The 18069-nt window shown below is 43.7% G+C and overlaps 1 protein-coding gene across 1 annotated transcript in view; it reads left to right on the top strand.

The window, feature by feature from the left end:
- LOC121538925 (mitogen-activated protein kinase-binding protein 1) overlaps positions 1 to 18069 on the top strand; it is a 75759-nt gene that overhangs the window by 49636 nt on the left and 8054 nt on the right. The window contains exons 10-21 of the mRNA XM_041847086.2: positions 2952 to 3141; positions 3535 to 3675; positions 4038 to 4222; positions 4908 to 4999; positions 11547 to 11672; positions 11882 to 11952; positions 13211 to 13332; positions 15998 to 16073; positions 16205 to 16316; positions 16539 to 16725; positions 17132 to 17283; positions 17919 to 17974. Of these exons, the coding sequence (XP_041703020.2) occupies positions 2952 to 3141; positions 3535 to 3675; positions 4038 to 4222; positions 4908 to 4999; positions 11547 to 11672; positions 11882 to 11952; positions 13211 to 13332; positions 15998 to 16073; positions 16205 to 16316; positions 16539 to 16725; positions 17132 to 17283; positions 17919 to 17974 (1510 nt within the window). The remainder of the gene's footprint in view (positions 1 to 2951; positions 3142 to 3534; positions 3676 to 4037; positions 4223 to 4907; positions 5000 to 11546; positions 11673 to 11881; positions 11953 to 13210; positions 13333 to 15997; positions 16074 to 16204; positions 16317 to 16538; positions 16726 to 17131; positions 17284 to 17918; positions 17975 to 18069) is intronic.

Genomic DNA, 18069 nt, shown 5'->3' with positions numbered 1-18069 from the left:
TACATACATACATACATACATACAGTGAGGGGAAAAAAGTATTTGATCCGCTGCTGATTTTGTACGTTTGCCCACTGACAAAGACATGATCAGTCTATAATTTTAATGGTAGGTTTATTTGAACAGTGAGAGACAGAATAACAACAACACAAATCCAGAAAAACGCATGTAAAAAATGTTATAAATTGATTTGCATTGTAATGAGGGAAATAAGTATTTGACCCCTCTGCAAAACATTACTTAGTACTTGGTGGCAATGTTTGGCAACTCGAACCTTCAGCTCCCTCCACAGATTTTCTATGGGATTAAGGTCTGCACTCCAGGACCTTAATGTGCGTCTTCTTGAGCCACTCCTTTGTTGCTTTGGCCATGTGTTTTGGGTCATTGTCATGGTGGAATACCCATCCACAACCCATTTTCAATGCCCTGGCTGAGAGAAGGAGGTTCTCACCCAAGATTTGACGGTACATGGCCCCGTCCATCGTCCCTTTGATGCAGTGAAGTTGTCCTGTCCCCTTAGCAGAAAAACACCCCCAAAGCATAATGTTTCCAACTCCATGTTTGACAGTGGGGATGGTGTTCTTGGGGTCATAGGCAGCATTCCTCCTCCTCCAAACACGGCGAGTTGAGTTGATGCCAAAGAGCTCGATTTTGGTCTCATCTGACCACAACACTTTCACCCAGTTCTCCTCTGAATCATTCAGATGTTCATTGGCAAACTTCAGACGGCCCTGTATATGTGCTTTCTTGAGCAGAGGGACCTTGCGGGCGCTGCAGGATTTCAGTCCTTCACGGCGTAGTGTGTTACCAATTGTTTTCTTGGTGACTATGGTCCCAGCTGCCTTGATCATTGACAAGATCCTCCCGTGTAGTTCTGGGCTGATTTCCCACCATTCTCATGATCATTGCAACTCCACGAGGTGAGATCTTGCATGGAAGATCCAGGCTAGGGTTTGCAAAAGACCATAACGATTGGACCATAGAGGACTGGAGTAAGGTTATCTTCTCTGATGAGTCCAATTTTCAGCTTTGCCCAATACCTGGTCGTCTAATGGTTAGACAGAGACCTGGAGAGGCCTACAAGCAAGGCTGGAATAGGGCAGATTTGTATTTGTGAAGGACCCATGAGTCAAGCCACGTACAAGGTTGTCCTGGAAGAAAACTTGCTTCCTTTTGCTCTGACATTGTTCCCCAACTCTGAGGATTGGTTTTTCCAGCAGGACAATGCGCCATGCCACACAGCCAGGTCAATGAAGGTGTGGATGGAGGACCACCAGATCATGACCCTGTCATGGCCAGCCCAATCTCCAGACCTGAACCCCATTGAAAACTTCTGGAATGTGATCAAGAGGAAGATGGATGGTCATAAGCCATCAAACAAAGCCGAGCTGCTTGAATTTTTGCGCCAGGAGTGACATAGTCACCCAACATCAATGTGAAAGACTGGTGGAGAGCATGCCAAGACGCATGAAAGCTGTGATTGAAAATCAGGGTTATTCCAACAAATATTGATTTCTGAACTCTTCCTAAGTTAAAACATTAGTATTGTGTTGTTTAAAAATGAACATGAACGTATTTTCTTTGCATTATTCGAGGTCTGATAACACTGCATCTTTTTTGTTATTTTGACCAGTTGTCATTTTCTGCAAATAAATGCTCTAAATGACAATATTTTTATTTGGAATTTGGGAGAAATGTTGTCAGTAGTTTATAGAATAAAACAAAAATTTTAATTTCACCCAAACACATAGCTATAAATAGTAAAACCAGAGAAAGTTATATTTTTGCAGGGTTCTCTTAATTTTTCCAGAGCTTGTGTGTGTGTATGTGTGTGTAGTATATATGTGTGTATATATATGTGTGTATATATATATATGTGTGTATATATATGTGTGTATATATATATATATATATATATATATATATATATATATATAAAGAACACTATTTAAAAAAAGTCTAGGAATTTAAATGTCAATATTATGACTTTTACATAATGCCCTGATCGTGGATAAAGTGACCAGTGGCTGAATAGTTTCTTTGGGAAGTGGGAACAGTCCAGTTGGTTAGCCAGAATGGTGTGGGTTGTGGGGTATCTGCTTCTCATACAGCATCATACTCCACATACCAATGCAAATACCAAACAAACCAACCACACAAAATACCCTTGAATGATTTCCTTTTTGTTATTACTTTTCATCCAGGATGCATGTGGCCCCAGCTGGAGTTAAATATAATATTGTATTCCTATCCTGTATTCCCCTCAAGCTCATTTTAAATATACGTTTTATCGTTGATGCCTTCAGAAAGACAGAGATTCCTCTGAGAGTCAGTTATCTTCTCCTCATAAATATGGACTGAGTGCTGAGTTGCTGACTCTGTAATGCTGCTGGTTAATTTCCCTGTTCGACTGACTCACTGACAATAGGACCCAGATGTTCCTACAGATTAGCTGACTAATCATGCCTGTACAGTAGCATGTTTGTGTGGGACGTGAAAAATCCCACCAGTGGAATGACTAACTGCATGGGTGCGTTCCAAATGACACCTTATTCCCTATTTAGTGCACTACTTTTGAACAGGGCCCATAGATGGCTGTGTAGTTTAGGTCATGTCGAAGCTACTATTAAGTCAAGCCTGCCATCAAGGCCAGCTCACTACTGTTTATAGAAGTTTCTGTGGGACACACCGTAAAGTGGCCAGACATCTCCCAGTATGCACATCATGTTCTGGTCAAAAGCAAAGCTGATAAACTGCCTAAAAACACAACCATTAAATTACCATTAAAGCTAGGCTTTTCCATAACCCTTGTATTGGGTGACTTTTTAGTATCTTGTACTTTAACGGTAAAGTATCTCTGGGTTCTGGAAAAGTGCTTTATAAATTCAGTGTGTACTTTTTTTATTACAGTATAACAGTGTTATTGCATACTAACTCTCCCCTCCCTCCAGCCACCTCTTCAGCCACAAGATGGACGCCCGGTACCCTGACACGGTGGCTGTATCCTATGACCCTGCAAGCCGCTGGCTGTCCTGTGTCTACAACGACCACAGCCTGTACGTGTGGGACGTACGGGACCTCCGCAAAGTGGGCAAGGTCTATTCCGCCCTCTACCACTCGGCCTGCGTGTGGAGCGTTGAGGTAAGGTCAGGGAGGGAGGCATTACAAAGCCTTTATCAGGGCATTCTGAAACCTTGTTGAGTGTACGTGTATTCTATCACTCCTTGCTCCTTGTATAGAGAGGGTCATTTTACATGTAGAAAATCAACAAGATACCTGTTGCACACTGTTGAATGATGCTCTCATTTATGTTGTTGTGTGCAGCAGAGCATTCAACAGTGTCCGGGTATCTTTTTCTGTTCTATGATGCCATTTTTCAACCCTGCAGCTGGAATGTGCGTACACTAGTTTAGAACTGTTTCCATGTCCTCTGTACCTTTTTAGGTCTACCCAAAATGTATATGTGTGAATGTTTACATCATCTATTCTAGACGTCAGGTCTACTAATGTTTCATGTTCTGTGTACCTGTACAGGTGTACCCAGACAGGATAAGTGATGGTGAGCAGCCCTGTCTGCCTCCAGGCTCCTTCCTTAGCTGTTCCTCAGACAACACCATCCGGCTCTGGAACACTGATGTTCACAGCACCACCCTCAGCCGCAACGTCATCAGCAACGTACGTCTGTCTCTCACACACCCTATAATCTGTCTCTCACACACCCTATAACTCCTTCTGTTATCTCACTATCTTCTACCCCTCTAACCGTAACCCCACCCTCCTCAACTGCAACGTATGTCTCACACACACACTCCTGTCTAACTAAATAACTCCTGATCTCAATATGAATGGCTGCTGATTGAGTTCTGATAGAAAGTTCTACTCAAGGAGGACAGGAACCTATGACTCCAGAGTTATACCTTGAGAAGGGGACACTGACTCTGAAGCACACACAACCACCTTATAGAGATCGATTGATGGTGAATCTACAGTGTATGGTTTTCTCAGCTAATAACCCCCCCCCTTCTCTCTCTCTCCAGGACCTCCAGAAGATAATCTACATGGACAACAACACGGCCGGCCTGCTGGACACAGAGTGCCTCAACTCTGGGAACGGAGAGAAGGCCGACCCCCAGACCTCGGAGACCAGGACGGGCATCAGGACGATATGTGTGAGCCCCGACGGGCAGCACCTGGCGTCAGGCGACCGCACCGGCACCTTGAGGTACTGTTGGAGAAAGATAATGGTTTGTTCGCACACCTGCAGTTCCAAGTCTATGGAAGAAACTATAGTAGAATAAGAAACTCTAGCACATTGGTATTCTTGATTACTCTACAAACAATTGAAAGGATCTTGTTTAATCAATCAATGTTTGGGTTAGTAGACCTTCATCTGGGTAAACCCTGAGGTACAGTACCACTCCCATGCCGTCCCAGAGGGAGCCTTGTTTTTAATCTCCACCCCTCAGGCCTCAGCACCACTGTCCTAATTAAATTCCCTTAATTAGACTCCTGGGAGGGTGTTTGTGCGTGAGGTGTGCGTGTGTTCAGAGCTGTGTGTGTTTGTTAAATTGGGGTTAGAGGAGGTTAGAGTCCATTAAAGCAGCAGCCCCTGAATGCATCTTTCCACATAACTGGATGGATGGATGGATGGATGGATGGATGCACCATGGCTAGATCACTGCTGACCCGGATAACACCAAGGCTACTTGTTGTAAATTAGATTGTCACACAAAACTAAATGATGGCAGTCTACTCTGCATTCTACTGCGGCCCAGTGGTGTCTCTGTGTAGAGAGACTCAACTGTGCTGTAAACCATATGTAGTCCTCGCAAAAAAGTAGTATTTGTTGTGTTAAGGGAACACAGCGGGACTAATAAAGTACTATTCTATTCTAATTGCTGTTGCAGGATCCATGAGCTGAAGAGCATGGAGGAGATTCTGAACGTTCAGGCCCACGACTCGGAGATCCTGTGTCTGGAATACTCCAAGCCTGAGACGGGTAAGTCAGACAGTGGCTTCCCCTCTCCTGGGAGGAAATTAAAGAGACACCATGGTTAATGAAACTACTGGAGGTATAAACCACCTTCAGCTGCTTGCCAGATGCTTCACCAACCTCACGTTGACTTGTGAAACAAACCACTTCAGAGCTCAGGCAAGTTATAAGAAGGCTGGGTTGCGCTCAAATCTGTCAATTATTGTATTAGCCAGCTTATTAGCCAGGAATATTAGCCAGGAATTAACTTTCCCAATGAACACAATAAAACCAAAGGCTCTAAATAGCAATTTATGCAATAGAATGGGACTCTCAAAGCACTCTAGAAGTTCGTTATTTTTGTAATGCCATTTTTTTTTTTAGGGGTGGATCAACTTTAATATTACAGATAGATTGTGGCTTCTATCAATGTAATTGTCTGCATCATTTCCAATCCCCCATATGTTATATATATATTTTCCTTTATTATTTTTCCCTAACCCTACCTACCACCCCTCCCGTTATTGGAGTAAACTAATGGACAACAACGCTTAGGCTTCTACTTCCAGCTTATACATACTATATACATTTTACGGACAAAGTATATTTTACATTAGTTATCTTTTGTTTGTTTTTAGTCCCGTCCTTCAGCTACCCTCAACCCCTCCCATCTATCTCTCAACTGTGCTATGATGTTTCACAAAGGTTCTGAACCTAAACTCAGCAAAAAAAGAAACGTCCTCTCACTGTCAACTGCGTTTATGTTCAGCAAACTTAACGTGTAAATATGTGTATGAACATAACAAGATTCAACAACTGAGACATAAACTGAACAAGTTCCACAGACATGTGACTAACAGAAATTGAATAATGTGTCCCTGAACAAAGGGGGGGGTCAAAATCAAAAGTAACAGTCAGTATCTGGTGTGGCCACCAGCTGCATCAAGTACTGCAGTGCAACTCCTCCTCATGGACTGCACCAGATTTGCCAGTTCTTGCTGTGAGATGTTACCCCACTCTTCCACCAAGGCACCTGCAAGTTCCCGGACATTTCTGGGGGGAATGGCCCTAGCCATCACCCTCCGATCCAACAGGTCCCAGACGTGCTCAATGGGATTGAGATCCGAGCTCTTCGCTGGCCATGGCAGAACACTGACATTCCTGTCTTGCAGGAATTCACGCACAGAACGAGCAGTATGGCTGGTGGCATTGTCATGCTGGAGGGTCATGTCAGGATGAGCCTGCAGGAAGGGTACCACATGAGGGAGGAGGATGTCTTCCCTGTAATGCGCAGCGTTGAGATTGCCTGCAATGACAACAAGCTCAGTCCGATGATGCTGTGACACACTGCCCCAGACCATGACGGACCCTCCACCTCCAAATCGATCCCGCTCCAGAGTACAGGCCTCGGTGTAACGCTCATTCCTTCGATGATAAACGCGAATCCGACCATCACCCCTGGTGAGACAAAACCGTGACTCGTCAGTGAAGAGCACTTTTTGCCAGTCCTGTCTGGTCCAGCGATGGTGGGTTTGTGCCCATAGGTGACTTTGTTGCCTGTGATGTCTGGTGAGGACCTGCCTTACAACAGGCCTACAAGCCCTCAGTCCAGCCTCTCTCAGCCTATTGCGGACAGTCTGAGCACTGATGAAGGGATTGTGCATTCCTGGTGTAAATCAGGCAGTTGTTGACATACTGTACCTTTCCCGCAGGTGTGATGTTCGGATGTACCGATCCTGTGCAGGTGTTGTTACACGTGGTCTGCCACTGCGAGGACGATCAGCTCTCCGTCCTGTCTCCCTGTAGCGCTGTCTCTAGACGTCTCACAGTACGGACATTGCAATTTATTCCCCTGGCCACATCTGCAGTCCTCATGCCTCCTTGCAGCATGCCTAAGGCACGTTCACGCAGATGAGCAGGGACCCTGGGCATCTTTCTTTTGGTGTTTTTCAGAGTCAGTAGAAAGGCCTCTTTAGTGTCCTAAGTTTTCATAACTGTGACCTTAATTGCCTACGGTCTGTAAGCTGTTAGTGTCTTAACGACCGTTCCACAGGTGCATGTTCATTAATTGTTTATGGTTCATTGAACAAGCTTGGGAAACAATGTTTAAACCCTTTACAATGAAGATCTGTGAAGTTAATTAGTAAAAATCCAAATATCTTTGACAGGGTCCTGAAAAAGGGACGTTTCTTTTTTTGCTGAGTTTACAGTTTACGTCGGAAGTTTACATACACTTAGGTTGGAGTCATTAAAACTCGTTTTTCAACCACTCCAGAAATGTCTTGTTAACAAACTATAGTTTTGTCAAGTCGGTTAGGACATCTACTTTGTGCATGACATAAGTCATTTTTCCAACAATTGTTTACAGACAGATTATTTCACTTATAATTCACTGTATCACAATTGCAGTTGGTCAGAGGTTTACATACACTAAGTTGACTGTGCCTTTAAACAGCTTGGAAAATTTCAGAAAATGATGTCATGGCTTTAGAAGCTTCTGATAGGCTAATTGACATCATTTGAGTCAATTGGAGGTGTACCTGTGGATGTATTTCAAGGCCTACCTTCAAACTCAGTGCCTCTTTGATTGACATCATGGGAAAATCAAAATAAATAAGCCAAGGCCTCAGAAAAAGAAGTGTAGACCTCCACAAGTCTGGTTCATCCTTGGGAGCAATTTCCAAACGACTGAAGGTACCACTTTCATCTGTACAAACAATAGTACGCAAGTATAAACCCCATGGGACCACGCAGCCGTCATACTGCTCAGGAAGGAGATGCGTTCTGTCTCCTAGAGATGAACATACTTTGGTGCGAAAAGTGCAAATCAATCCCAGAACAACAGCAAAGGACCTTGTGAAGATGCTGGAGGAAACGGGTACAAAGGTATCTATATCCACATTAAAATGAGTCCTATATCGACATAACCTGAAAGGCCACTCAGCAAGGAAGAAGCCACTGCTCCAAAACCGCCATAGAAAAGCCAGACTACGGTTTGCAACTGCACATGGGGACAAAGATCGTACTTTTTGGAGAAATGTCCTCTGGTCTGATGAAACAAAAATAGAACTGTTTGGCCATAATGACCATTGTTATGTTTGGAGGAAAAGGGGGACGCTTGCAAGCCGAAGAACACCATCCAATCCGTGAAGCACGGGGTTGCAGCATCATGCTGTGTGGGTGCTTTGCTGCAGGAGGGTCTGGTGCACTTCACAAAATAGATGGCATCATGAGGAAGGAAAATGATGTGGATATATTGAAGCAACATCTCAAGACATCAGTCGGAAGTTAAAGCTTAGTCGTAAATGGGTCTTCCAAATGGACAATGACCCCAAGCATACATCCAAAGTTGTGGCAAAATGCCTTAAGGACAACAAAGTCAAGGTATTGGAGTGGCCATCACAAAGCCCTGACCTCAATCCTATAGAACATTTGTGGGCAGAACTGAAAAGGCGTGTGCGAGCAAGGAGGCCTACAAACCTGACTCAGTACACCAGCTCTGTCAGGAGGAATGGGCCAAAATTCACCCAACTTATTGTGGGAAGCTTGTGGAAGGCTACTTGAAACGTTTGACCCAAGTTAAACAATTTAAAGGCAATGCTACCAAGTACTAATTGAGTGTATGTAAACTTCTGACCCACTGGGAATGTGATGAAATAAATAAAAAGCTGAAATAAATCATTCTCTCTACTATTATTCTGACATTTCACATTCTTAAAATAAAGTGGTGATCCTAACTGACCTAAGACAGGGAATTTTTACTAGGATTAAATGTCAGGAATTGTGAAAAACTGAGTTTAAATGTATTTGGCTAAGGTGTATGTAAACTTCCGACTTCAACTGCATATACATTTTATGGACACAGTATATTTTAGTTATTTTTTTACCCTTCAGCTCCCCTCAACCCCTCCCATCTATCTCTGAACACCATCCAATTTTGATTAGCAAAATCAGGAAAAATTTGGAAAAATAATATTTTAATCCATTTTAGAATAAGGCTGTAACGTAACAAAATGTGGGAAAGGGAAGGGGTCTGAATACTTTCCGAATGCACTGTAGTGCACTACTTTTGACCAGGGCCCATAAGGTATCGTAGTGCACTATATAAGAAATAGGGTGCCATTTGGGATGCATCTAGTGGCTCACATGTTAATAGGAGTTTTAATGATATTAAGATTCTCTCAGTGGATCATTCCTCTAGGTCAGGGTTCTTCAATTCCGGTCCTGGAGGGCCGAGACACCTCTGTTTTTCATCCTCTCCTTCTAATCAGGGGCTAATTCAGACCTGGGACACCAGGTGAGTGCAATTAACTACCAGGTAGAAATAAAAAACAGAAGTGTTTCGGCCCTCCAGGACCGGAATTGAAGAACCCTGCTCTAGGTCGTTCGTTGGCGGTTGCCACCACGTACACAGAGGGGAAGATAGAGGAGCTAAGAATAAACCCAATACACTGACACGCCCTCTGGCTGCCGCACTGCACTGCACATTAACACTTCCAGGGTGCTAATATTCAGAGCTGTTACTTACCATTATCCTGCAGAACTGCTGTGTTCAGGTAACTTGCCTGCCTACTATCGTAGAAATATAATTAAGGGACAAAGCCTCCCGCATACCACCCATGGGTACACTCGATATGCTCAATACGTTTTAAGTCTATCGCTTGCCCTTGCTGTTGTATCTTGCTGGAATCAAGGTTAACACAGTCACAAAGCTGCCAGATCCAGGATCGATGTTCAATCTCAGCAAGGAGAGGATAAGCAAAGTAGATGGTGCTTTTCATTTACTGAGATTAATCAGGTTGGAAATGAAATCATGTCCCTCTGGAGAGTGCTTTAAATCCATTTTTGATTGACAATTCACATGGATATTGAGTCCAGTTATCTCAATGGCTATTAGGCTAATAGGATTCCATTGGGGCTTTAATCAAGTTTGTTGACCATGTGCAGTCACTCCACATAAGCACAGTAAGATGTTGCGGTGAATATCCTTGCAATTGCAAATAGCTGTAGACTCATCTATAAATAAATTGATAAAATATTTAGAAATCAGTTTAATCTAGTTTTCCACTATGATTTTGATGAGAAATATTGCTCGACCTAGCTGAGGATATTTTCATATACAGTATATCCCTCTATGCAGGCGATCCCTATATGGCTCATGCTTGGTCTACCGTAGTACTGGTCTCATTTCTCAGTGAGCCTCTAAGGAAAAGGAGAGTTTTGCACTGCTGTGTCCTCTCATTAAGAGAGTACTGTTAACAGGGATACAGGTAGTGCAGATGTAGGATCTTAATTTGATCACCCTGTTGCAGGAGTCTCCTCCCTTTTGGTGAACACCAAACGTGTTTGCTTATTTTTTTCTTGAAGCAATGGCTTTTTTCTGGCCACTCTTCCGTAAAGCCCAGCTCTGTGGAGTGTACTGCTTAAAGTGGTCCTATGGAAGATACTCCAATCTCCGCTGTGGAGCTTTCCAGCTCCTTCAAGGTTATCTTTGGTCTCTTTGTTGCCTTTCTTATTAATACCCTCCTTGCCTGGTCAGTGAGTTTTGGTGGGCGGCCCTCTCTTGGCAGGTTTGTTGTGGTGCCATATTCTTTCCATTTTTTAATAATGGATGTAATGGTGCTCCGTGGGATGTTCAAAGTTTCTGATATTTTTTTATAACCCAACCCTGATCTGTACTTCTCCACAACTTTGTCCCTGACCTGTTTGGAGAGCTCCTTGGTGCCGTGGTGCCGCTTGCTTGGTGGTGCCCCTTGCTTAGTGGTGTTACAGACTCTGGGGCCTTTCAGAACAGGTGTATATATATATATACTGAGATCATGTGACAGATCATGTGACACTTAGATTGCACACAGGTGGACTTTATTTAACTAATTATGTGACTTCTGAAGGTAATTGGTTGCACCAGATCTTATTTAGGGGCTTCATAGCAAAGGGGGTGAATAAATATGCACGCACCACTTTTCCGTAATACATTTTTTAGCATTTTTTGAAACAAGTTATTTTTTTCATTTCACCTCACCAATTTCGACTATTTTGTGTGTGTCCATTACATGAAATCCAAATAAAAATCCATTTAAATTACAGGTTGTAATGCAACAAAATAGGAAAAACGCCAACGGGATGAATACTTTTGCAAGGCACTGTATTTGAGGTTTAAAAAGGCTTCTGAAGTTTGTAATTTCCACATTGAAATTTCAGACTTGATTGTCCCTTATGAAAAATGTATCAACCCCTACAAAAATGTCCATTAATTATAATCCACTTAATCCAAATGTCCTGTTGCTACAGTATTGTTTGAGCCTGGCTCAAATAAAGATCCTACATCTGTAGCAACTAGCACACTTTAAGAGGTTACAGTGAGTCCACATGTGGCTTTGCTATATCAGGGAGCAGTCTGTGGAGCACATGTTCACCAGAGTACCACTGTGCTCAACAGGATGCATTATGGCTGTTAAAAACATGAAAGGCCACTCACTGTAATGAAACAGGTTTACCACCACTAAGATGGAGAACAGGTGTTGGCTGTTGGAAAGTTGCTGATGTCCTGCTGTGTGTGTGTTATATCTGGCAGGGCTGAAGCTGCTAGCCACAGCGAGTCGAGACCGTCTGATCCATGTGCTGGATGCAGAGCAGGAGTACAGCCTGCTGCAGACGCTGGATGAACACTCCTCCTCCATCACCGCTGTCCGATTCGCTGGTGAGACTCGCAGACGACCTTTGACCCTTTACAACATCCCACCAACTACTCCCCTTTACCTCAAACTCTCAAGTCTCACTCCCTTGACAGTTATATTAGTTATGTAACTTAGACCTTTGGCGTCCAAAGGTGTCAAGTATGGCACTAGCGCGCTGTTTAAAGTTAACATGGTTATTATTCCCATAGTAACAGTGCTTCTTCTCTTTCAGCCAATGACGGCAAGGTGAGGATGATCAGCTGTGGCGCTGATAAGAGCATCTACTTCCGCACAGCGCAGAAGGTAAAGGCCGCTATACGCACACGCGCACACACACACACACACACACACACACACACACACAATGACGCTGCTCCAGAACAGCTGGTGCTGCGGCTTAACTAGGTTTGGAGGGCTAATGCTTTTGTAGCACGTTTTGGCAATATTTCATGATCTTCTTCTCTCAGCATATTTCGGCAATGGACCACATTCTTAACTATGGCTTAGCCAACCCATCTATGGAGATATTTCATTTGAAGAACCTTGTTGCTTACAGCTAATTAATTAAACTCCAAGTGGCCTATTTAATAATGACACTTTTCCTCAGAGGCTTTCTGTGTCATCCTATCTGTTATATGCCCAAAGTCCCCCACCAACTTGCTGCTTAAAAAATACATAAAAAATGCTCTCACCCTCCCGTGTACCTCGCCTATTGCTTATGAGGGTCACAGTGACATTTTCACAAGGCTGCTCTACAAACAAAGTCAAATTCCTGACCCAGGGGGCTCAGAGGGCCCTCAAGACTAGGCTACTATAAAGGCATCAGCATGATTCAGTTGTGCTGGCACCTAGCAGAATTCGGCTAACCGAAACCAACGAGTGTGCTCCCATACTCCCTTAAAAGACCTTAGCTTGAAAAACGAGAAAACAGCGGCAATAGTACTGTTTGTCCATTTTGAGACGCCGTAGCCAGTATACACTTCTTCAAAATAGTCTGAATTAATTATTTTAGAAGTTGTTGCCGAAGAGATCTTAGTCGCGCAATTTTACATCTAACTAAGATGTTCGGTGCAGTATTTGTGTGTGAATTTTTTAAATAACAACAAAGACTATTGAAGAATCCCTACTTTTGACCAATCACCGACGAAGGGGCGTAGACTTCAGCTCCGAACTTCGGCCTGCCTCCAGAAAAAAGTGTCCCCTCGAACAGCAGAAAAAACCCTCACCGAAGTCCAAAACGAACAAAAACGTCACAAAGTTGTCATAATATACAGAGTTTGCACTGGGATGCATACAATGACCCATTCTAACTATGTCTGCCAAAACTCTCATTACTAACTGGAGCATTTACAGTAGTGTTAATGATCTAGCATGGCAGTGAGTGACTGACCTGTTTTAACCTCTTGTTATTTTACATTTACATTTTAGTCATTTAGCAGACGCTCTTATCCAGAGCGACTTACAGTTAGTGAGTGCGTACATTTCCATACTGGCCCCCCGTGTTATCTTAACCTTTCATACTGGCCCCCCGTGTTATCTTAACTTCTTGTTTTGTTTACAGTCAGATGAAGGAACAGTGTTTACTCGCACCCACCACATCGTACGCAAGACGACGCTGTATGACATGGATATCGACCCCACCAGGAAGTACGCCGCTATTGGTTGTCAAGACCGCAGCATTAGGTGGGGGCCTAGTCTTACCTGTCCTTGCTTGTCTGTCTCTGTTGTTCTCACTGACTTTGTATGGATTTGTGTTTGTACGTCAGTGTTGGTGTGTGCGTGCTTCTGTGTATGCATGTGTGCGTGTATATATTAGTCTCTCTGTGCACGTGTGTGTGACCTCTGTCCCTCAGTAATCTGTCAGACTGTGCAGTCATCCCTCCCTAGCAGGTGGATTATCTCTTAACTCAGGTGTTGTAGACACAGGACGGATGAGATTATGGGCCCTGCCCCTGGCTGGTTCAGTCTTTAGCTATCTGCTGCTACAGACATGCTGCTGCCCATGTGCCTGACCTGAGTTTATCCTACTCATGCCTTGGTCTGCCTGAACAAGTGTTTCCATCTTTCACTCACATACTCCACCTTGTGTCAACGACAATAACAACACGCTATGAAAGTCAGTTATAATGGAAAATTCAAACATAACGGAGAAAATTCAAAAGATCACCTTCAAGTGATGTTAACAACCACCCTCGAGTTATAGCGTACTGCTTTATTTATCTGTGGGTGTAAATAGGAGGAATGTGGCAGAGTAGTACAATTGTCCAAAAAGGGCTTTCCCTCAGCCGGAGATAATTTAAGTCAACTGTAAACACACCTCATGCTGCTATGAAAACTAGGACGTCTCACTGCACTTTTAATGATAAATGTAGCTAGAAGAGTTAAAGGGCTTTTGTTTAACAGGCTCTGATTTGTTCCTTATGTAACTAAGCAACCAATGGTTGACTGGCTTCCCTCAGCCCACACTCTGCCAACTCCTCCCAAGGTTGGCTGGGCCCTGGCAGGGCCTTGTGGGTGGTTGTCTGCCAGCTGGTGGCTGCTGGTCTCTCCTTCCTGCACTTAGTGGAAATACACCAGTTAGGCTGTTAGTGACCCCATGTGGTCAGCTGGGGAGAGCCATGCTTACCAGCTGAGCTGCTGTGCTGTTAGCACACAATGTGGCACAGAGTTCGCTGACTCATGAGCACAGTCACGTGTTTCCTTGAACTTCCTAGGTCAGATGACTCAGTCCCTTGATCTGAAAGTCTCTGGGTCTTAACTTTAACTGCTGAGGCAGGATGTGTCTGACTTTGAGTTATCGACTTTGAGGTATCGACTTATCGTCCTCCATTGTCCTTGTGTAGAGACTCGCTGACAGTGGATAAAACAGAAGATTGATAAACCCACTGGTGCTTAAACAGCAGAACTGTCTTTGTGATTTACTCCTGAAGTATTGAGCTGTTGGTGTGTTTCATATCAAATCAAATTGTATTTGTCACATACACGTGTTTAGCAGATGTTATTGCAGGTGTAGCGAAATGCTTGTGCTTCTAGCTCCGACAGTGCAGTAATATCTAACAAGTAATATCTAACCATTTCACAACATATACCCAATACACACAAATCTAGTAAGGAATGGAATTAAAGAATATATACATATATGGACAAGCAATGACAGAGCGGCATGGACTAAGATACAGTAGAATATTATAGAATAGAATACAGTATATACATATGAGATGAGTAATGCAAGACTAGTGTTCCATTTCTTAAAGTGGCCAGTGATTTCAATAGGCAGCAGCAGCCTCTAATGTGCTAGTGATGGCTATTTAACAGTCTGATGGCCTTGAGATAGAAGCTGTTTTTCATTCTCTCGGTCCCAGCTTTGATGTACCTGTACTGACCTCGCCTTCTGGATGATAGCGGGGTAAACAGGCAGTGGCTCGGGTGGTTGATGTCCTTGATGATCTTTTTGGCCTTCCTGTGACATCGGGTGCTGTAGGTGTCTTGGAGGGCGGGTAGTTTGCCCCCGGTAATGCGTTTGGCAGACCGCACCACCCTCTGGAGAGCCCTGCGGTTGCGGGCGGTGCAGTTGCCGTACCAGACGGAGATACAGCCCGACAGGATGCTCTCAATTGTGCATCTGTAAAAGTTTGTGAGGGTTTTAGGTGCCAAGACAAATTTCTTCAGCCTCCTGAGGTTGAAGAGGCTCTGTTGCGCCTTCTTCACCACACTGTCTGCGTAGGTGGACCATTTCAGTTTCTCAGTGTACGCCAAGGAACTTGAAGCTTTCCACCTTCTCCACTGCAGTCCCGTCAATGTGGATAGGGAGGTGCACCCTCTGCTGTTTCCTGAAGTCCACGATCATCTCCTTTGTTTTGTTGATGTTGAGTGAGAGGTTATTTTCCTGGCACCACACTCCCAGAGCCCTCACCTTCTCCCTGTAGGCGGTCTCGTCATTGTTCGTAATCAAGCCTGCTACTGTTGTCGTCTGCAAACTTGATAATTGAGTTGGAGGCGTGCATGGCCACGTGACGTGGCTGGTTTTCCTTTTGTAGTCTGTGATTGTCTGTAGACCCTGCCACATACGTCTCATATTTTGCCAGTTTAATTGCCTTGCGGAGTGAGTAGCTACAATGTTTGTATTCTGCCATATTTTCAGTCACCTTGCCATGGTTAAATGCGGTGGTTCGCGCTTTCAGTTTTGCGTGAATGCTGCCATCTATCCACGGTTTCTGGTTGGGGTAGGTTTTAATAGTCACAGTTGGCACAACATCACCTGTTGAGATCTAAACAGGCACACCTGCACTTCTGTGTATGGAGGTCTCAAGTTTCTAGGCCTGTCTAACTCTTAGTTCCCCTCTCACAGAATCTTCAACATCAGTAATGGCAAACAGAAGAAACTGTACAAGGGCTCCCAAGGAGAGGATGGCACTGTTATCAAGGTGGGTGGGTTTGCATGTTTTCATGTATTGTAGTGTTGCTGTGAAGACTCATTTAACACAGATAGCTGGTTTATAATAATGTGCACTCTCCAAGTGGTGTTTAAATCCTTTTTGTATTTTCCTCGCCTCAGGTTCAAACCGACCCCTCAGGGCTGTATGTGGCCACCAGCTGCTCAGACAAGAACATCAGTATCTTTGACTTCTACTCTGGAGAGTGTGTGGCCACCATGTTTGGACACTCTGGTAAAAAAAATAATTGCCCATTTAGTTAGAAAAAAGACAGCAAAATGGCTGAATGACAACCTGTAGTGTGTTCAGAAGGAGAAACCAGCTGGAACTCCTCTTCATCGTTCTGTCTCATACTGTGAATTCCACAGATCAATTCTCCGTCAAAATGTCCATAATTGAAAGTGCCCAGATTTTTAAAACTCCTTTTCATTTGTTTGTCTCTTCTCTTTTTCACAGAGGTTGTGACTGGAATGAAGTTCACCAATGACTGCAAGCACATGATAACTGTGTCTGGTGACAGCTGTATCTTTGTGTGGCGTCTGGCCCCAGAGCTCACCATCAGTATGAGACAGCGTCTCTCGGACCTCAAACAGAACAGCAAGCCAGTTCAGAAGACACCACCTCACAAACCTTGCAATCTCAGGTAGCGACCGTATTGGAACACATCATTGTAGAACAAGTACCTTGATTTACATGACTGATTCCTGTTTTGTTGTTGCTGTTCTTCTTATTCCTGTTAGCTCCAAGTGAAGCAAAGGGCCTCCTTGGAGTACCTAGTTAATTGGATAACATGTTTTGTGCTAGCTAATACCCTTAGAAAGAAAACATGGTGTTTACATAACGTGATCACTTGAGGAGAGACACATTCTGAATGACAGTTAAGAGTGAAAAACAACTGTTAAACCTGTGTTCTGTATTATTCATAAGACAGGCTTGTGCTATGAACGTTGCCCCTTTCATAGCATGTTGCATTATCAGAGCCATGCAGCCCCATTTGACTATTGTCTCCTAAGATTACGAGTGCTCTGTTCTCTGTCTGTTCTGTGCAGCACCAGGAGAGAGGTGCACAGCACCCCTCCCATAGTCACCATGTCCTCTGACAGCGACAAAGAGGTGGAGGAGGAATGGATAGAAGAGGAGGATGAGGAAGAGATGATCTCTCCTTACATGGTGTCAGGCTGCAGTGCAGGGGAAGAGACAGGTTGGTATCTCAGAAATACAATTGTACACAAACAATACACTGGGTATAAAAAATAGTATTTTTTTATTTAACTTGGCAAGTCAATTAAGAACAAGTTCTGACATAGGTGAAAGCTATGATCCCTTATTGATGTCACTTGTTAAATCCACTTCAATTAGTGTAGGGGAGGAGACAGGTTAAATAAGGATTTTTAAGCCTTGAGACAATTGAGACATGGATTGTGTATGTGTGCCATTCAGAGGGTGAATGGGCAAGACAAAAGATTTAAGTGCCTTTGAATGGGGTATGGTAGTAGGTGCCAGGTGCACCGGTTTGTGTCAAGAACTGCAACACTGCTGTGTTTTTCACGCTCAACAGTTTCCTGTGTGTATCAAGAATGGGCCACCACCTAAAAAAAAAACATCCAGCCAACTTGATACAACTGTGGGAAGCATTGGAGTCAACATGGGCCAGCGTCCATGCCCCGTCGAATTAAGGCTGTTCTGAGGGGGGGGCGCAACTCAATATTAGGAAGGTGTTCCTAATGTTTGGTATACTGAGTGTATATCTACAGTATTAAGAATGTGGTTCTTCGTGGCAATGTTGATGGCAGCACACATCCTGAAATATCGGTTGGTTTTGTGTTTGTTTTCCAGACACCTCAGATGAAAAGCACAACTCTCTCAACTCTCACGGCAGAGAACTGAAAAGGGTTAGTATTTCTTGTAACAGTCAGTGAATATTCTCCTTATTTTCCCAGTAACACAGTCAGTGAATATTCTCCTGATAACTATTAACTGAACCCTT

This window comes from Coregonus clupeaformis, chromosome 25 (assembly GCF_020615455.1).
Source record: "Coregonus clupeaformis isolate EN_2021a chromosome 25, ASM2061545v1, whole genome shotgun sequence".
Taxonomy (NCBI): domain Eukaryota; kingdom Metazoa; phylum Chordata; class Actinopteri; order Salmoniformes; family Salmonidae; genus Coregonus; species Coregonus clupeaformis.
This window is presented reverse-complemented; position numbering and strand designations above follow the sequence as displayed.